At 40.3% G+C, this 15,081-nt stretch overlaps 1 protein-coding gene across 1 annotated transcript in view; it reads right to left on the bottom strand.

Moving 5' to 3' along the window:
• Positions 1-1,443: 1,443 nt before the first annotated feature.
• Positions 1,444-15,081, bottom strand: part of PAWR (pro-apoptotic WT1 regulator) — a 60,152-nt gene continuing 46,514 nt past the window's right edge. Inside the window, exons 4-6 of the mRNA XM_033161728.1 lie at positions 8,971-9,118; positions 7,381-7,485; positions 1,444-2,250 (exon numbers count right to left, since the gene is read on the bottom strand). Of these exons, the coding sequence (XP_033017619.1) occupies positions 2,164-2,250; positions 7,381-7,485; positions 8,971-9,118 (340 nt within the window). The 3' untranslated portion in view covers positions 1,444-2,163. The remainder of the gene's footprint in view (positions 2,251-7,380; positions 7,486-8,970; positions 9,119-15,081) is intronic.

The following is a 15,081-nucleotide window of genomic DNA, read 5'->3' as shown; positions in this document are numbered from 1 at the left end:
GCCGCAGCCGCAACCTCAGCCGCAACCTCAGCCCAGACCCCCCAGAGAGGAAAAAGCAGAAGAACCCCCAGTATCCCAACATGCACCGCCAGCATGGTTCACTCTTGCACCCACAGATGTGTATTTCATCACCTCTCAAACGGAAAGGCACTGTTAGGGTAGCCTAACAGAGATTGCCTCAAGAGTCATGCCCACTTTTTTGTTTGTTTACCCCATCCGTCACAGTTCAGGGATAGGACACTGTTTCTTGGTAACAGTGGTTTCTGAGACATTCCCCACACTGAGAAGCACAGCCTGTATCACAAAATCCTGATGCATTCCTACTACCCCCAACTTGGGATAATGTTATTTCCGAAATACAGGCACAGGGGATGATTAATGAGGAAAACCTGCTATAAGGAGTGCAGAGTAGCGGTTAGAATAGTCAAAGCATTCAATATGTAGCTTAATATTTCAAGATGCTCCCTTTGCCTCTCTCAATGGCATATCATTTGAGAACCACATGCCACAAAAACTTCTTCCCAAAGCCTTGTGGCATATTATTGCAAACTGACATTATAGAGACCGCAGCACCACAGGAATACCAGTTCCACCAGTAGCACACACTGCTAAGCAGTACTTGCAATGCCTTTCTTCATATAGGGCACAGAGCTCCACTTCACATTAGAAAAGGCATTGGGTTTGGGAGAGGCTTTACTCTGGACTATTCTCAAGGCCATATTGTTCTCAGGACTAACAGCATTTATATTTAAACCAAAAGTGAACGATGCACTCCCAAGATAAGATCTGGCACCAGTGGTTTATAAGTGATATTTCATTGTTTGTAACATAAAATATTGATGCAGACAACGGATGCTGGTGTGTAACAGAACATGCAACATACTTTATTTTAACAAATATTAGTGTTATTCCAGATGTTTTTCTATAATAGTTTTAGAGGGCCCAAAAATCATGAACTTCCCTTTTGTACTATATTAACAAATTTTATCACAGCTTCAAAAACCATTATGAATCACAGATAATCCTGATAATCCATTTAATACCAAATGTTCATAAAACTTACAAAATGATCCACTACCCTTTATTATATTTTGCATGATAGAAATAATTGATGTAAACCATAGCATACCACTCTCATAGAGGTGAGATTCAGCTGTAACAGTTTCAGTCCAATAAACCATGGCTTATTGACTGAGAACAAACGTCCTGCACTCTCCCACATTCCTCTCTCTCATGCACTGTGATGCAATGCTTGGGGGGGGGGGGCGTTATTAAATCAATTTCCAACTGAATCTCTGATTGCAAACCAGGATATGAAATGAAGACTCATTGTTCTCAGTTCAATACTATGGTTTAATGGACCATGATCATTGTATCTGAACCAGGCCATAGCGTTTGTTAACTTGAAAGAGTGGATTTCCCCTTGTATAAGAATATTTTTTCCTGTGGACACGCAAGCATTGTGATTAACCTATAATACATGACACAGACATTTTCCTAAAGACTACTAGCTTTGATAACGATTGGTGATTGATGATTTATAAAACATTTTTTTCTGCCACAAAGCAGCTATACAGGGGGTGGGAGATACTATATACCATTGTCAGTATTTCAGATATAGTACAAAATAAAATCACAAAATACAGGATTCTTTGTAGAATAAGTAACACAGCTGTAAAATGTTTCACATCAGTACTGTAGTAAGGCACCCACACTTTACAAGTAGCAAAATATATATTTTAAATCTGTGTAAACAAAGTTTACTCCAATTACTTCCACTCATTTAGGGTGGCAAAGACAAAAAAGTGATGTTTGTATAGACCAAAATTCAATCTTGGCAATCAAATGCTCTTAAAAGCTGGATAATACACATTCAAAATAAAGACATACGGAACAATCAAGAACATGACATTTGAGATGTCTGTGTTTGAATTAATTAACTTGGGAAATGCAAGGGAGTGAGTGTAGAAGTATTCACAAAAGTTTGAATCTATTTCATTGAAGGAAGAGTATTATGCAAAACATTCATTCTACTCCCCTCAATAATAATAAATAGAAAGACAGTTGTTCTGACACATTGCAGCAAAGACATATTGTAGCCTTGATCTTGAAACATTCAATCAGTAGTTTTCATATTTCATTCCTCTTTGAGTCTTTCAACTTCTACCTTGTCAGCTGTCCAACAACTTTTAAGAGTGTCTTATTTTCCTGCTTTAATTGCTCGTTTTCATCTTCTATATCATCTAGGTCCTTTGAGAAGGAAACATAGCAAGGTGTAAAGTTATTAATTCATCAAGTAATTTTCTTAATGGTCTGCATTATAGCACATTACTATATAAGAGCAAAATGGCAGACAACAAAAGCTGATTGCTAAACACAAACAAAGCAGCTTTAAGATATATGGGCATTAACAGCTTTTAAAGTTACACTGAGTAAAGTAAATATCCCATTACCACATAAATGTATTTTGCTACAAGCATGTACAATGTAATCTGAAATGCGGAAGTAAATCAAAATTTGCCAGATTAGTAAAAATGTTTTGTGTTATATACACTGGAAAAAATTGAGCTCTCTTAACTCTGAAAAGAGAATGCATAAATGGATGGTTGTGCTTGAAATGTGTGACCAATGTTACTGAACTGCTCTTTCGTAATGGAAAAATATTCACATATTAAAAATGGTTAGCATGCTGCTTCTGTTACTTTTATGCCTGAAACCACGACAAATTTCAAAGCCAACCACATGGGACCTTAGTCATGTGATGCCAGTGTCTGTTCCAAATTGGGACTCCTGCTGCAATCCGAATCAGGGCCCCCACACCTGCTGTTCACTTTCAGACTACAACCTGATGCAGACACACCAGAGGCCCAAACTGATGCAGGTTTCTAGTAGAGAAAGGGTTAACGCCCTCCTACATCTTGCCCTAGTTAACCCCCCATGTCTGCACAATTGCAAATGTTTGCACAATTGCATCTATTTCCCTCCTCACGATGTCCACTCATGCCCAGTTTTTTTCTCCTTAAAGATTGGGTTTATTACAGATCGAGTAATGTTTGATTAAGGAGTACTTTCTGTGCCGTGCAATGTCCTAGATTCCCTGCACATGACCAAACACCATGAGTGAGATCCAATGTATTATTAGTGCAAGAAGTTTGAAAGCTGACGTGAAGGCAGTGGTGCACAACGTCTTTTATGAGTGTGAGGCACAATTTCAATTTGGCTAAGAGCAAGATTCCTTCTAAGTGGAATGACACTCTTAATGGTTATCATTCCATTGGTGAGAAAGAACGAGATTACCACCAGCAGCATTGTGGAATGGTGCATACTCTCTCTTCAAGGTTTTTGCATCTGGGGTAACTGGACACCGGCAGCAAATGGTTATGCGTACAATGCTGTTGTGTCACTGAGTCCATACTTCTAGACATGGGAAATTTTTTCTGTGCCAGAATAGTTATAACTATATTTTAACTACTGTACATTATTACCAGTAGTCCAAACATTCTTTCCAAATTAGCTGCTGGGCCAGAGGATGGAAACTTAGCAATGCTCCTTGAGCATTTTGCCAAGTGCCATATATATGAAACGATGGGAAAGCAGATAAAGGGTGAAAGAAGAGGGAATTACTGTGCAAGCCAGGAAGGGTGGGGGATCCTTCAGGCACTAGAGAGGAGATTAAATAAAAGCCTAGCAAACCTTGTGCTCTTTGCCAGCAATACAAAGGAGATTTCTGCATTGGCATCTGCTCCAACTGTTACTTATGCACTACTGTACCTAATTTTCCAGAAGACACCTTATTGTCTGAAACCTGCCCCAGGTAAATCCTTGCCCCTATGTTTGCATTTTAAGAATGGCTTGCTAAAATTAATGAGAGTTGCTAGAATTGTCATTGTTCAGGGTTCTGCCCCCTCCCAAAAGATGATCTTCTGCCATCTGGCAAAGACATATTTATTTATACAGGCCTTTAGGTTATACACTGACAAATAAATATACTGTAATTGGTTTTAAATGGTTGTTTTTATTGATGTTTTTCCTATCTAAGTTTTACCCTGTATTCTATTAGTTTATTGTATTCTGGCAGCTTTGAAATTTATTTTATTTTTAAATGTTTTTAACTCTTTTGAATTGCTCTCGTTTCAATGTTTGTAGTGCTGGGCTTCTTTAAGAGGAAGGGCAGAAGAAATAAGAACAAATATGTAGAAACGTAATCTGAGTGGGTCTGGGGAGGTGGTCGAATCTTGCCTCTAATTCACATGCACCTAACCACACATGAACATCAAGGTGTCATGGTGTATGAAGGCTACCATTCCACATGCTGGTGAAGCTTATTAGGCCATGAGCGTGGCACAAACAAGATTGTGCCACACTCATAGCCTAATTGAAGTGTTCTTCTCTCCATGCAATTATCATGCCACATGGTGGCCCTGCCCATACTGTTGTATCCCCTACCTGATCCCAAGGTGTGGGCATGTCTGCAGGGAAGAAGCCCATTCAACAGGCTTCACCTTTGCAGACATGCCCCAAAATGTGGTGGTGAATTGGCAGGTTCCCCATAGGCAAGGGCAGCAGACACAGCCCTCTCCCCCTGGTGATATTGTGTGTGTGTGTGTTATTTTTACCCCACCCATCTGGCTGGGTTATTTAAAGAACAAATTTAAAACAAGCACCTCAACAAGGCTGTTGAAGAGTGAATGGGCACATCAGATAAAATAGTGGGTTTGGTATAAAACAAAATATAAAATCAAAAAATCCTTCCAGTAGCACCTTAGAGACCAACTAAGTTTGTTCTTGGTATGAGCTTTCGTGTGCATGCACACTTCTTCAGATGCACTGAAACACTAACTGGGTTTGGTATGCGAGGGATGAGGGTGGCGCTGTGGGTTAAACCACTGTGCCGCTTGGGCTTGCCAATCAAAAGGTTGGCGGTTCGAATCCCCACAATGGGGTGAGCTCCCGTTGTTCAGTCCCAGCTCCGGCCAACCTAGCAGTTTGAAAGCACACAGTGCAAGTAGATAGATAGGTACCACTGCGGCGGAAAGGTAAATGGTGTTTCCGTGCACTGCTCTGGTTTTGCCAGAAACGGCTTATTCATGCTCGCCACATGACCCGGAAAAACTGTCTGCGGAAGCGGACAAATGCCGGCTCCCTCCGCCTGTAAAGCAAGATGAGCGCCGCAACCTCAGAGTCGTTCACAACTGGACTTAATTGTCAGGGGTCCCTTTACGTTTACCTTGGTATGAGAATATGGTTGTTATAAGCATGTTCCTGTTTTCTCCTGTAAATAGTTGGAACATACAGAACTCTGGGCATTCAGCTGGAGAGTTCTTAGAAGTGTTCACATAATTTTTGTAAACTGCTTTGAAGCTTCTTCTTTTTTACACTCAAGTGGTGTATAAAATTTAATAAATAAAATAAAATAAAATAAAGTAACTCTACCCACCACAGCTGATGAGGCAAGCTCCTTCTCAGCTTAAATAAGCTGCATGCCCCCATCAACTGTAGCAGACCCCAAAAAACATCAGCTGTGCACATTCCTCCCTTCCATCCATACAAAGGGCATCTGGATAACTTCCAGTATCTCAAGAGAGGAGAAGGTGGGGAGAAGTGAGATTTAAAGGTTAGTGGCCCATAAGAAATGAGCAAAAGCTAATTGAAAGCAAGTAAAGAATGACGTGAAATCAAATTTCAAAAACAAAGCAGTCATGTCAGGACAGCACTTTGAGGTCAGCAGCTAACTTCATCTGAGGTTGGGAAGATGTGGCCTTCCAGATGTTGTCAGGCTCCAGTTCCCATCAGCCCCAGCCAAAATACCCAGTGGTCAAGGATGAAGAGGGATGGAGTCCAACTACAATTGGAGGGCCACATGTTTCTCATTCCTGGGTTAAAGCATCCACTATGGTAAAAAAAATAAATCCAAGTCATATGTGTTAGTAAGAAAAGGAAAGCAACTAGCTTTTCACTACAACAGACTCAGGTTTGCTTTTGTCTTGGCTAATTTGTATCAAGAAAATTGGAGCAGGGTTTTTAAGCCATCTTGTCAAATCCTGATGCAGGAAATCCATAATCAAACAAATAATATCTAGACAGGTGGCACAGATTCAGCGCACAAGAAGCTCACGTAAGGACATAATAGTGTGTGTGTGTAAAATACTTTCTCTCTCACACACATACATATGCTTACTTTGTGGAATGTTTATGCAGCAGAAATAACATTCCAAAAATGACTTAAAGAATGAGCTACTTGGACATGGTCCAACCACAACAACTGTCTGCAACTTAAATACTCAAGGCAAGTCAAAAGTAAGGAGTCAGTCATATATGGGATTTATTTCCTATTTAATTAAGATTCCTTTTCAAAATTACATACCTAATTTAAGAATTAAATGTTTATTGTTCAAGGGAACAAGAGCACCATACACATTCCAGAGTCAAATGACAAAGTGTCCGTCAACTAGTGCAATGGTTCTCAACAAATTAGGATGGGGTAGTTTATCTTTTTGGCCCAAGGGCTACACTGAGGGTTGGCCACTCCTCCAAGGGCTGCCTGCCAGTGTGCATGTGTACATGTCTTGCATGTGAACACATACAAATGAAAATCCATGGAGCATATACACACTGTTAGCAGGGAAGCAGGAAGAGTCAGCACACACACACGCTGCTGGATGGAAGGGGGCAGGTGTCATGAAGGAAGACTTTGGCAATGCCACCCACCACAAACTCAATGTGTTTTGACACTGTGCAATTTTGCTTCAGGTGCAATCTGCAGAAAGTACCCCCTGGTAAGTTGCAAGCTTATTGTACAGCAGCAAAAAGCCCTTCACCTGACACCAGTAGGAAGTTCACCTGACTGCAGAAGCATAAACCATCAATAGGAACAAGCAGTTTGGGGATGAAAAGATGCCAGGTAACTCAAAGAGACTCACTGGGAACTGCCTGGTTGGCAAGAATGAGAGCCACATAATGAGGGACACCAAATGCACCACCTGAGCTCAGGAGGAAGGACAGGATAAAAATGTAAAAATAAACAAATAACCAGAAAGTGGTATTACTTACAGGATTGAGTCCCAGACTGGAAGATGTGTACACTGTCCCCAATTTTTTGGGCGATTTCTCATACAGTGGTACCTTGGTTTCAGAATAACTTAGTTTAGGAACAACTTGGATTAAGAACGCTGCAAACCCGGAGGTAGGTGTTTTGGTTTTTGAAGTTTGACTTGGAGCAGAACATGTTCTGCTTCCTGTTGAGTGTGTTCCATTTGTAAATTGAGTCCCTCACTGCTATGGGAAAGCACGCCTTGGTTTAAGAACACTTTTGGTTTAAGAACGGAATTCCGGAAAGAATTAAGTTCATAAACCATGGTACCACTGCAAACAAGCACTTACCCTGTTTAATAAATCAATTTCCTCCTTCAGTTTCCCAATTAACTCCTCTTTGTCTTGTGTTATCCTCACAAGCCTGATGTTTTCTTGTCTCTCCTTTGCTAGCTCCTTCAAAAAATAAAATTGATATTTATTTTAAAAACAATGCAAAGAGTAGACATACAAAGTAAATGTAATCAAGTTTAAGATTCAATGGGATTTAGGAGTTCAGCTCTAGACCCAAAATATGCTGCATGTAATAACACACCAATATGGACATATCACAGGTTTTTCTTCTATTATCCAGAGAAAAGAGCTTGCAGTAGAGTGGGCTGATTTAAATCAAGGTGATGAAAATAATTAATTTAAATCAAGTTTCTAACTTTCCATTTCATTACTTCCTGCAAAAGCATGCAATTGGTTGCCATAAACTTTAATGCACAGCTGTTTGTAGCCTCATAAGGCCTTTATATTATATATGGAATATAATAAAAAAAATATTTCAACAATGTATTGCATGCTTTTCAAACAAAAGATGTACACAAATAAATTAGAATTCAATTTTCAAAAATGGATAAAGACAGACATTAAATTACATTTTAAACAGTACAAAATATCAATGAGCCCTGGGGAAGTTAACAATACCTAGTACATGGCCATATCATAATGGCTTCTACCTCTCCCTGTATGAACCAACATGGACCCTACTGTTGCAAGCTCCTATGACCATCAACTGAGGCCCTTCTTCATGTGCCCCCTTCACAAGAGGTCCAGAGGGTGGCAACACAAGAGGGTGGGTTTCCCATTTGTGGCTGTTATTTCTATAACCAGGTCTTTGGCCTTTTAGAAGTGGGTGAGATGTCCCCCACCCCCACCCCCGTTATTAATGTATCTATGTGGGAGGGGGGATTGTTTGTTTGTTTACCTTGACCAAGATAAAAAGCAACTAACAAATTTAATAAATAACAAAAACAAAAATAATGTCCCTATGCAATTTCAGTGAGAGTCTATATAGTCATAATTTGCACAACAATAAATACATGATGTCTTGTGTCATATTATGCCTCTTCTAAAAAAATAAATAATCTGCCCCCCTCCGATTCATTGTTTTCCATAGAAAATTATGCAGTGTGTGTGTTTGAGACAGAGGATTATGGTCAATATTCTGAAATTTTAAAAATCCAATTTCATTTTTTTGGAAAAGAATATACATGTTCTTTAAAATTTGAGACAAATAGTCAGTTCACTAAGCTCAACAATACTGGTGTCAGATGCACTAAGTATCATGTGAACTGGCCAGTTTTATTCATACATAATATATGCCTTTATAATAATTAGGTTTGATTCTTGCAATGTATGATACATAAAGGTGCCTGGAAAGACTGTTTAGAAAATCCAACTGGTCCAGATTCAAAGTGCTGATTTTGAAGGAAATTAACTGCTTCAATATGAACCTACACAATTGTTAAGATCTTAGTTGGATGTCAATATCTAGGTGTTTCTACTTTCTGAAGTAGCTTCTAGTCGGTGGCAACCGCAGCAAGGTCTTCAAAGTGCTGGTGACTTGGTTTACAGAACTCCCTGCCCACACCCACTGACTGATTACACATTTACCTTTTCAAGATCTTCAACCTTCTTTTCCAAAGAATTATTTGGTAAAATGTTTCCAGAAGAATTTGCATCCCTGCTATATCTGTTATATCCTGTTCTGTCTGCTGCTCGTGAATATCTACTAGAAACATCATCTGGTGTGTTTGTTGTGCTGTGAAAAAACAACAACTTGTAAACATATTTGGTCCATGACTGCAATAAATTATTGAAAGATTTGCCTATAGCCCTGTTTCTTCAGTAGTGTTTAATATCTACAACAAATTATAAAAACATAAATTTTTATTTCCGTAGTGAGCTTGTTACTGCTGCAAACCACATATAAAACTGCACATGTATCAGAAATCATGTCTAACAGCTTTAAACCTATACGTGAACTACTCAGAAATACCACTGAATTTCATGGGGCTATTTCTCTGGTACGTGTGAACAAGACTGCAGTCTTACTCTGCTTATTTGTTAAGCCTATCCTTCTTTGCCAGTGAAGTAATTCACAGAAGCTACTGCAAGAGAAGTTCCTAGCAGAGCACACACAAACAATCTGATGAGGAATGAAAAATGCAAAAATGTAGAAAATGCCTTAGACCAATTCAGACTACTTGTCCATCAAGTTCAGAACTGTCTACTCTGACTTCAAGCAATTTTCCAGAGTCTCAGGCAGAGGCTTTCTCACCCATTACCTGCCACTAGATTCTTTCGAACTAGACATATCAGAAATTGAACCTTCCATGTGGAAAACATGTCCTATTATGCTGAACTTTGGTCCCTCTTATAAAGTTCTGAGGGTTTTCCTGGCCTTCCCAAACGGATTTGGGGAGGGCATGTGGGGTGAATTCCATTGTGCTAGTGGGACTTGTTTTTAGCACAGTTTAGTTAAACCCAGCCATAAAAAAATAAAGCTTATAAGATTATAATATTGTTTCACTCATTCTTTTGTCTAACATTTATCAATATAATGTATAATGGGAGATCAACTTTATCAGAGTTTACTCCTACTACCAGAGTTTACTCCTACTTACTCTTAAGTAAGATGTTAGTTATGCCATTATACCAAAATCCCATAAACTCCACACAACTTAGGCTTCTCTTGCTCACTAAAATGAGTAGAAATGTCCTTCTGTTTTTGCAGACATTTTCTACTATACTTTGAAACTTGTCTACCTACGATTCACCTCTCATGACAGACACAGGCTTCTTGCAAGTGTCTCCAAATGGCAGCTACGCTGTATGGCAAGACCCTAATGTGCAACAGCCCACTGAGCAGATGCATGCTCATGACATGGTTCATAATCACTAATTGCATTTTAAATTGAATATAGGAGCAACAAATTACAGAGCAATTTTTTTGGTACTACATGAGTGTACAATTTGTTCCTATCTCTTCCCTCTTTTACTGTTGCCAGGTCTTAGCTTATTAGCCAAAAATGGAAATGGGTGAAGCACAGAAAACTGCTGCCAGTGCCTATCATTCCACTGAGTTTGTGTAGACTGACACAAAGCACCTTTCAGACCAATGGCCTAGCAGCTCTCATTGACGTCACTGTGCAGAAGCCACACACTCTCTCTCTCATTCAAACTCACACATGCACAGACAAACTTAGGGGTTGGACAGAACAAATGTTTCTCTGCATTTAGCTATAAATACAAACATTTTACAATGTTTGTAGGCTGACCTACAAAGGAGGACCCACCTTATTCCTGTGTTCCTTTGCTTTTAATTGCTTTTAATCTCTGAACTTTAAATTGTTTTAACCTTGCCCAGGAACTGCTGGTGAAGGGCAGGAAATGAATGAAAGAAAAAGAAGACAGATTTTTAAATATAAAAAGTAGGCCTATTTTATATTCTCAAACAAATCATCGGAAAAGGAAGAACCACATAAGTAGTGCAATACTATATTATTTAATCAATTACTGCAAAACTGATTTGGGCAATGAGCTTTACTCAGACTTCTTAGAAAAACGTGTGTGTGAGACACTACATGCATGCATTATATGTTTCTATTGGGGGCAGGGGTAAAACATTACCTAGGAAAGAAGCAACCAGTTTATATTTCGATTAGGTGGGTTGTTATTAAATCTTAGGGGGCATCTGTAAGTGAAGAAATAGTGATGATCAAGAGCTTATATCACTGACCAGGATGAACAGTAGATCATTAGAGTGGCTTAACTGGGAGCTACAGACCAACATTGGTGTCTGCCATTTTCTCTCCTACAGTAGGAAATGCTTGCATTCCTAAAACTCAATCGGATCAGGGCTAGGCTACATAAGTTTCAGTATTCCCAAATTGTAGTCAGTGCAAATTAACCTGAACAAACATTCACTAAAGATGTCACATTCCGCAGGTTCTAAAATACAGATTTGTTGTTTCAGGAAGCACATTTCCACCAGCTATTTTGAAGGTGGATGTCTGCTAGGCTACAGATGACCATTCCTGCCTCCCTCTGCCCACCATTACTGGGTAGCAAACCACCAGGTAGTTGGTGCACCACTGAACAACATGTCTAGTTAAAAGATTAATGCTGGACTTCCCAGCACTTTTTAACAAGATCTGGTAGACAGCACAATTAATCACAGTGGGGGAACCCAGTCAGATGGGCAGGGTATAAATAATAAAATTATTATTATTATTAATCAAACAAACAAACAAACAAACACCATGTGTTTTTTGCAGGTGGGGTAGGGAGTCTTACATGACCTTCAGGTATGTGAGTAGGGTGCTTGGTATTTTTTTTACCTGAAATCACATGTGTGTATTAAACAGAAAACTATTTTACACTGAAAGGAAAGCTAGGGACACTTACTTAACTTGGCACAATAAACTTGGTTTCATGGATGTAACAATCCATGGAGTGCAGTATAGAAGATTATTTCAAGGCATGATGACACAATTGTAAGGAATTTTGTAGTTTAATTCTATTACCATATTTGGCACTGCTTGATCTAGCGTGACTTAAAAAAATCTATCTAAAAACAGGATGTGCATGTTGCAACACAAACAAAATGTTTGTAATTTTAACCCCCTAAAACTTGTGTCATTCATACTGTGGAAAAGAATCCAAGAACTGTTATACAGTATGTACTTCACACAGCCAAAGTATTCAAACACACAGTGTATCTTTCTCTTTCTCTTTGTATACCCTCCAACATTCCTCAGAAAATGGGGACATTCTATTCACCATTAGTACATTGTCCCTAGAATGGGTGGTAAGTAGATTAGAGTAAAGTGGGAGGGGGAGAGTATTTTAAAGGGATCTTTCCGTTTTTGATTGTTTAAGGAAAGAATCCTTCCCTATGTGTGCAATACACACACAAACAGCAAATCACAAAGGTAAACTCTGGTTAACTCTCCCTATAAAATTTCTTTATTTGGTCAAGAAAAAGCAAACATGTTCAACTTTCACACACACAAAATGGATAAGGAAAAGCTCAAGAGGTCCTGACATTAGATAAGAACCTGACAGCATTTCAACAAAAAATGAAAAAGTGCAACAATTTGTGATTCAGCTAGTTATTGAAAGGAACACTTCAGTTGTTTGTACGCTGCTGCTGGCCTAGTAGGACAGTTAGGAGTATACAGACAAAATAAATAGTAAATTCAATACAAACTTGCCAAGCTGAAACCTAGGATTGGTAACTTGATACTACTACTACTACTACTACTCAGTATCTGTGTGTTCTCAAGACACAGGCTAGATCTCCCCCATTAACATGAGTAGGCTTGCTACCTGCATCAAGACCCAGGACCCTGCATTTATTAAGGGGTATGAGGCAACCAATGGCCACTGGCTGGCCATTGACATTCTTCCCATTGCTAATAATAGAAAGAACACTGTCTTATGAGATATTCTGGGATTTCTATTGCTTTCTATCAAAAGCAAGGACAAGGCTGGATCTGCTGTTAGTGATTGATCTGAGATTGAAAGATAATGGTAAAAACCTTTATACAAAAGCAATATAAAACTTCAAGAGTTGGAAATATAGGTAATATGTAGTCAACAGAACAATCCAGAGATCCCTTAAATAATTTAAGGAATTTTTTAAATGTATATTTCCAATTTCTGATTACAACATAAACAAGGGTAATCCATTTATTAGCTATAAATTTACCAACTGATTAGTATCAGGCTAGGGTTCATCTGCACTAGTGGCCTGGTTAGACACCTGCATATAGATAAGCTTTTTGTAGGAACATTCCATGAGCTGAGTTTCAGTCATGGGATCTCAGAATTCAAGCCATCATGTCTATAAGAAAGGATTCACTAGAGGAAAAGCTAGCACACAAGCTATGGTTGGCAGCTGGGAAGCAGGCTGCAGGTTCAATGCAATCAGCCAGGGCTTCTTTTAAGAGGTCTGCAGCAGTTTACCGTAATTTGTATTGAGAAAGTAGCTGTTCAGACTGTGGGACCAGGCCAGAGTATAGGTCTGCATGGAATTTTATTGGCAGGTCAGATAACCTGATCCTACTGAGTAAAAGGCTGCAATACACTCAGCAGGACAGCAATGCAGGACAAGTGAAGTCAGCAGTTCTTTTTTACCTGCAATCTGTCCTGGACATACAGGAATTAAAGCGTATTGCAGACAAAATTCCAGCTTTAGTCACTGGGAGGCAGAAAAGTCACTTATGGTTTTGGCTAACCATATTTAGCTAATATTTTAGTTTTGGAAAAACTGATTTAGTTTTTTTGCCCACACACACTTGTTTTGTGGACTCAATAATTTTTCTGTTTGGATTTTTTTGGTTTGGAATTGGTATCATTAAAATTCAAGGCTATATAGTTATTTAAATAAGAATGAAATTACTGGATTTATTCTTAGAAAAGAGTTAACAAGCAGAGAAAGAACATGCATACCAAGAAATTCCTATCTGATTTACTGTAAATTGAGCCAGCCAATCCTGTCTGATCCATGGTAAATCCTTCAGTTATTTTAAACCCTGATAGGTAATTTCTCCTTTGGCCTTTCCTATAAAGTTTCTCCTTTGGCCTTTCCTAAGTACCGTATATAAGTGAGTATAAGCCGACTTTTTCAGCCCATTTTTTGGGCTGAAAAAGCCGCCCTCGACTTATACTCAGGTGAAGCGGGCGGCTGCAGAGGGACAAGCGGCAAGAAAGGGATCCTTTCTTGCTGCTTGTCTCCCCTGCCCTGCCGATCCCCCATCTGTGCCTGCTCTCAGATCCCTCGTCCTGTGCCTGCTCTGCGCAAGGCATCGGGGAGGGAAAACCGGCAAGAAAGCGCTCCTGGCCGCTTTTCTCTCCCCATGCCTTGCGCAGAGCAGGCACAGCACCGGGGGATTGGAGAACCGCTGCGCTGAGACTCTATGATCCTGTGCCTGCTCTGCGCAAGGCATCGGGGAAGGAAAAGCGGGGAGAAAGTGCTCCTCGATGCTTTTTCCTCTCTGATGCCTTGCACAGAGCAGTCACTGCTCTGTGCGAGGATCGCCTCCTCCCCCTCCTCCTCCCGTCCCTTCTCCCCGAAGGGGAACAGAGGTAGCGACGGTGGCAGCGGGAGCAGGAGGAGGACGAGCATCTAGCAGGCGCGCGAGCCGGCTCAGCCCCAGAGAGCCTGTTGCTTTTGCCCCCATCCCATCCCAGCTCAGTCTGCCATAGAAACTGTCCACCCCTGAAACCTTCCCAGAATCTGCCCCCTTAATTCCTCCCTTAATATGCCCCCTCCCCCTGAGCCCTCCCTGTAAAGAGACCCTTTCTTTCCAAGCCTTCCCTCTTAACCCCTTCCCCCATCCCAGCTCTGCCCACCCTAGAAACTACCTACCCTGAAACTTTCCCAGAATATGCCCCCTTGCCTCTCATGCCCTCCCTAAATATGCCCCACCCACCCCTGAAACCTTCCCAGAATCTGCCCCCTCCCCCCTTAATCCATTCCAGAATCTCCCCCCCCTTAATTCCTCCCTGAATATGCCCCCTCCCCCTGAGCCCTCCCTGTAAAGAGACCCTTTCTTTCCAAGCCTTCCCTCTTAACCCCTGCCCATCCCAGCTCTGCCCACCCTGGAAACTGCCCACTCTGAAACTTTCCCAGAATATGCCCCTTGCCCCTGATGCCCTTCCTAAATATGCCCCCCACACCCCTTAATCCATCCTAGAATCTGCCCCCTCCCCCGA

This window comes from Lacerta agilis, chromosome 10, assembly GCF_009819535.1.
Source record: "Lacerta agilis isolate rLacAgi1 chromosome 10, rLacAgi1.pri, whole genome shotgun sequence".
NCBI lineage: Eukaryota > Metazoa > Chordata > Lepidosauria > Squamata > Lacertidae > Lacerta > Lacerta agilis.
The sequence above is the reverse complement of the archived record's forward strand: the minus strand, read 5'-3'. Positions and strand labels throughout refer to the sequence as shown.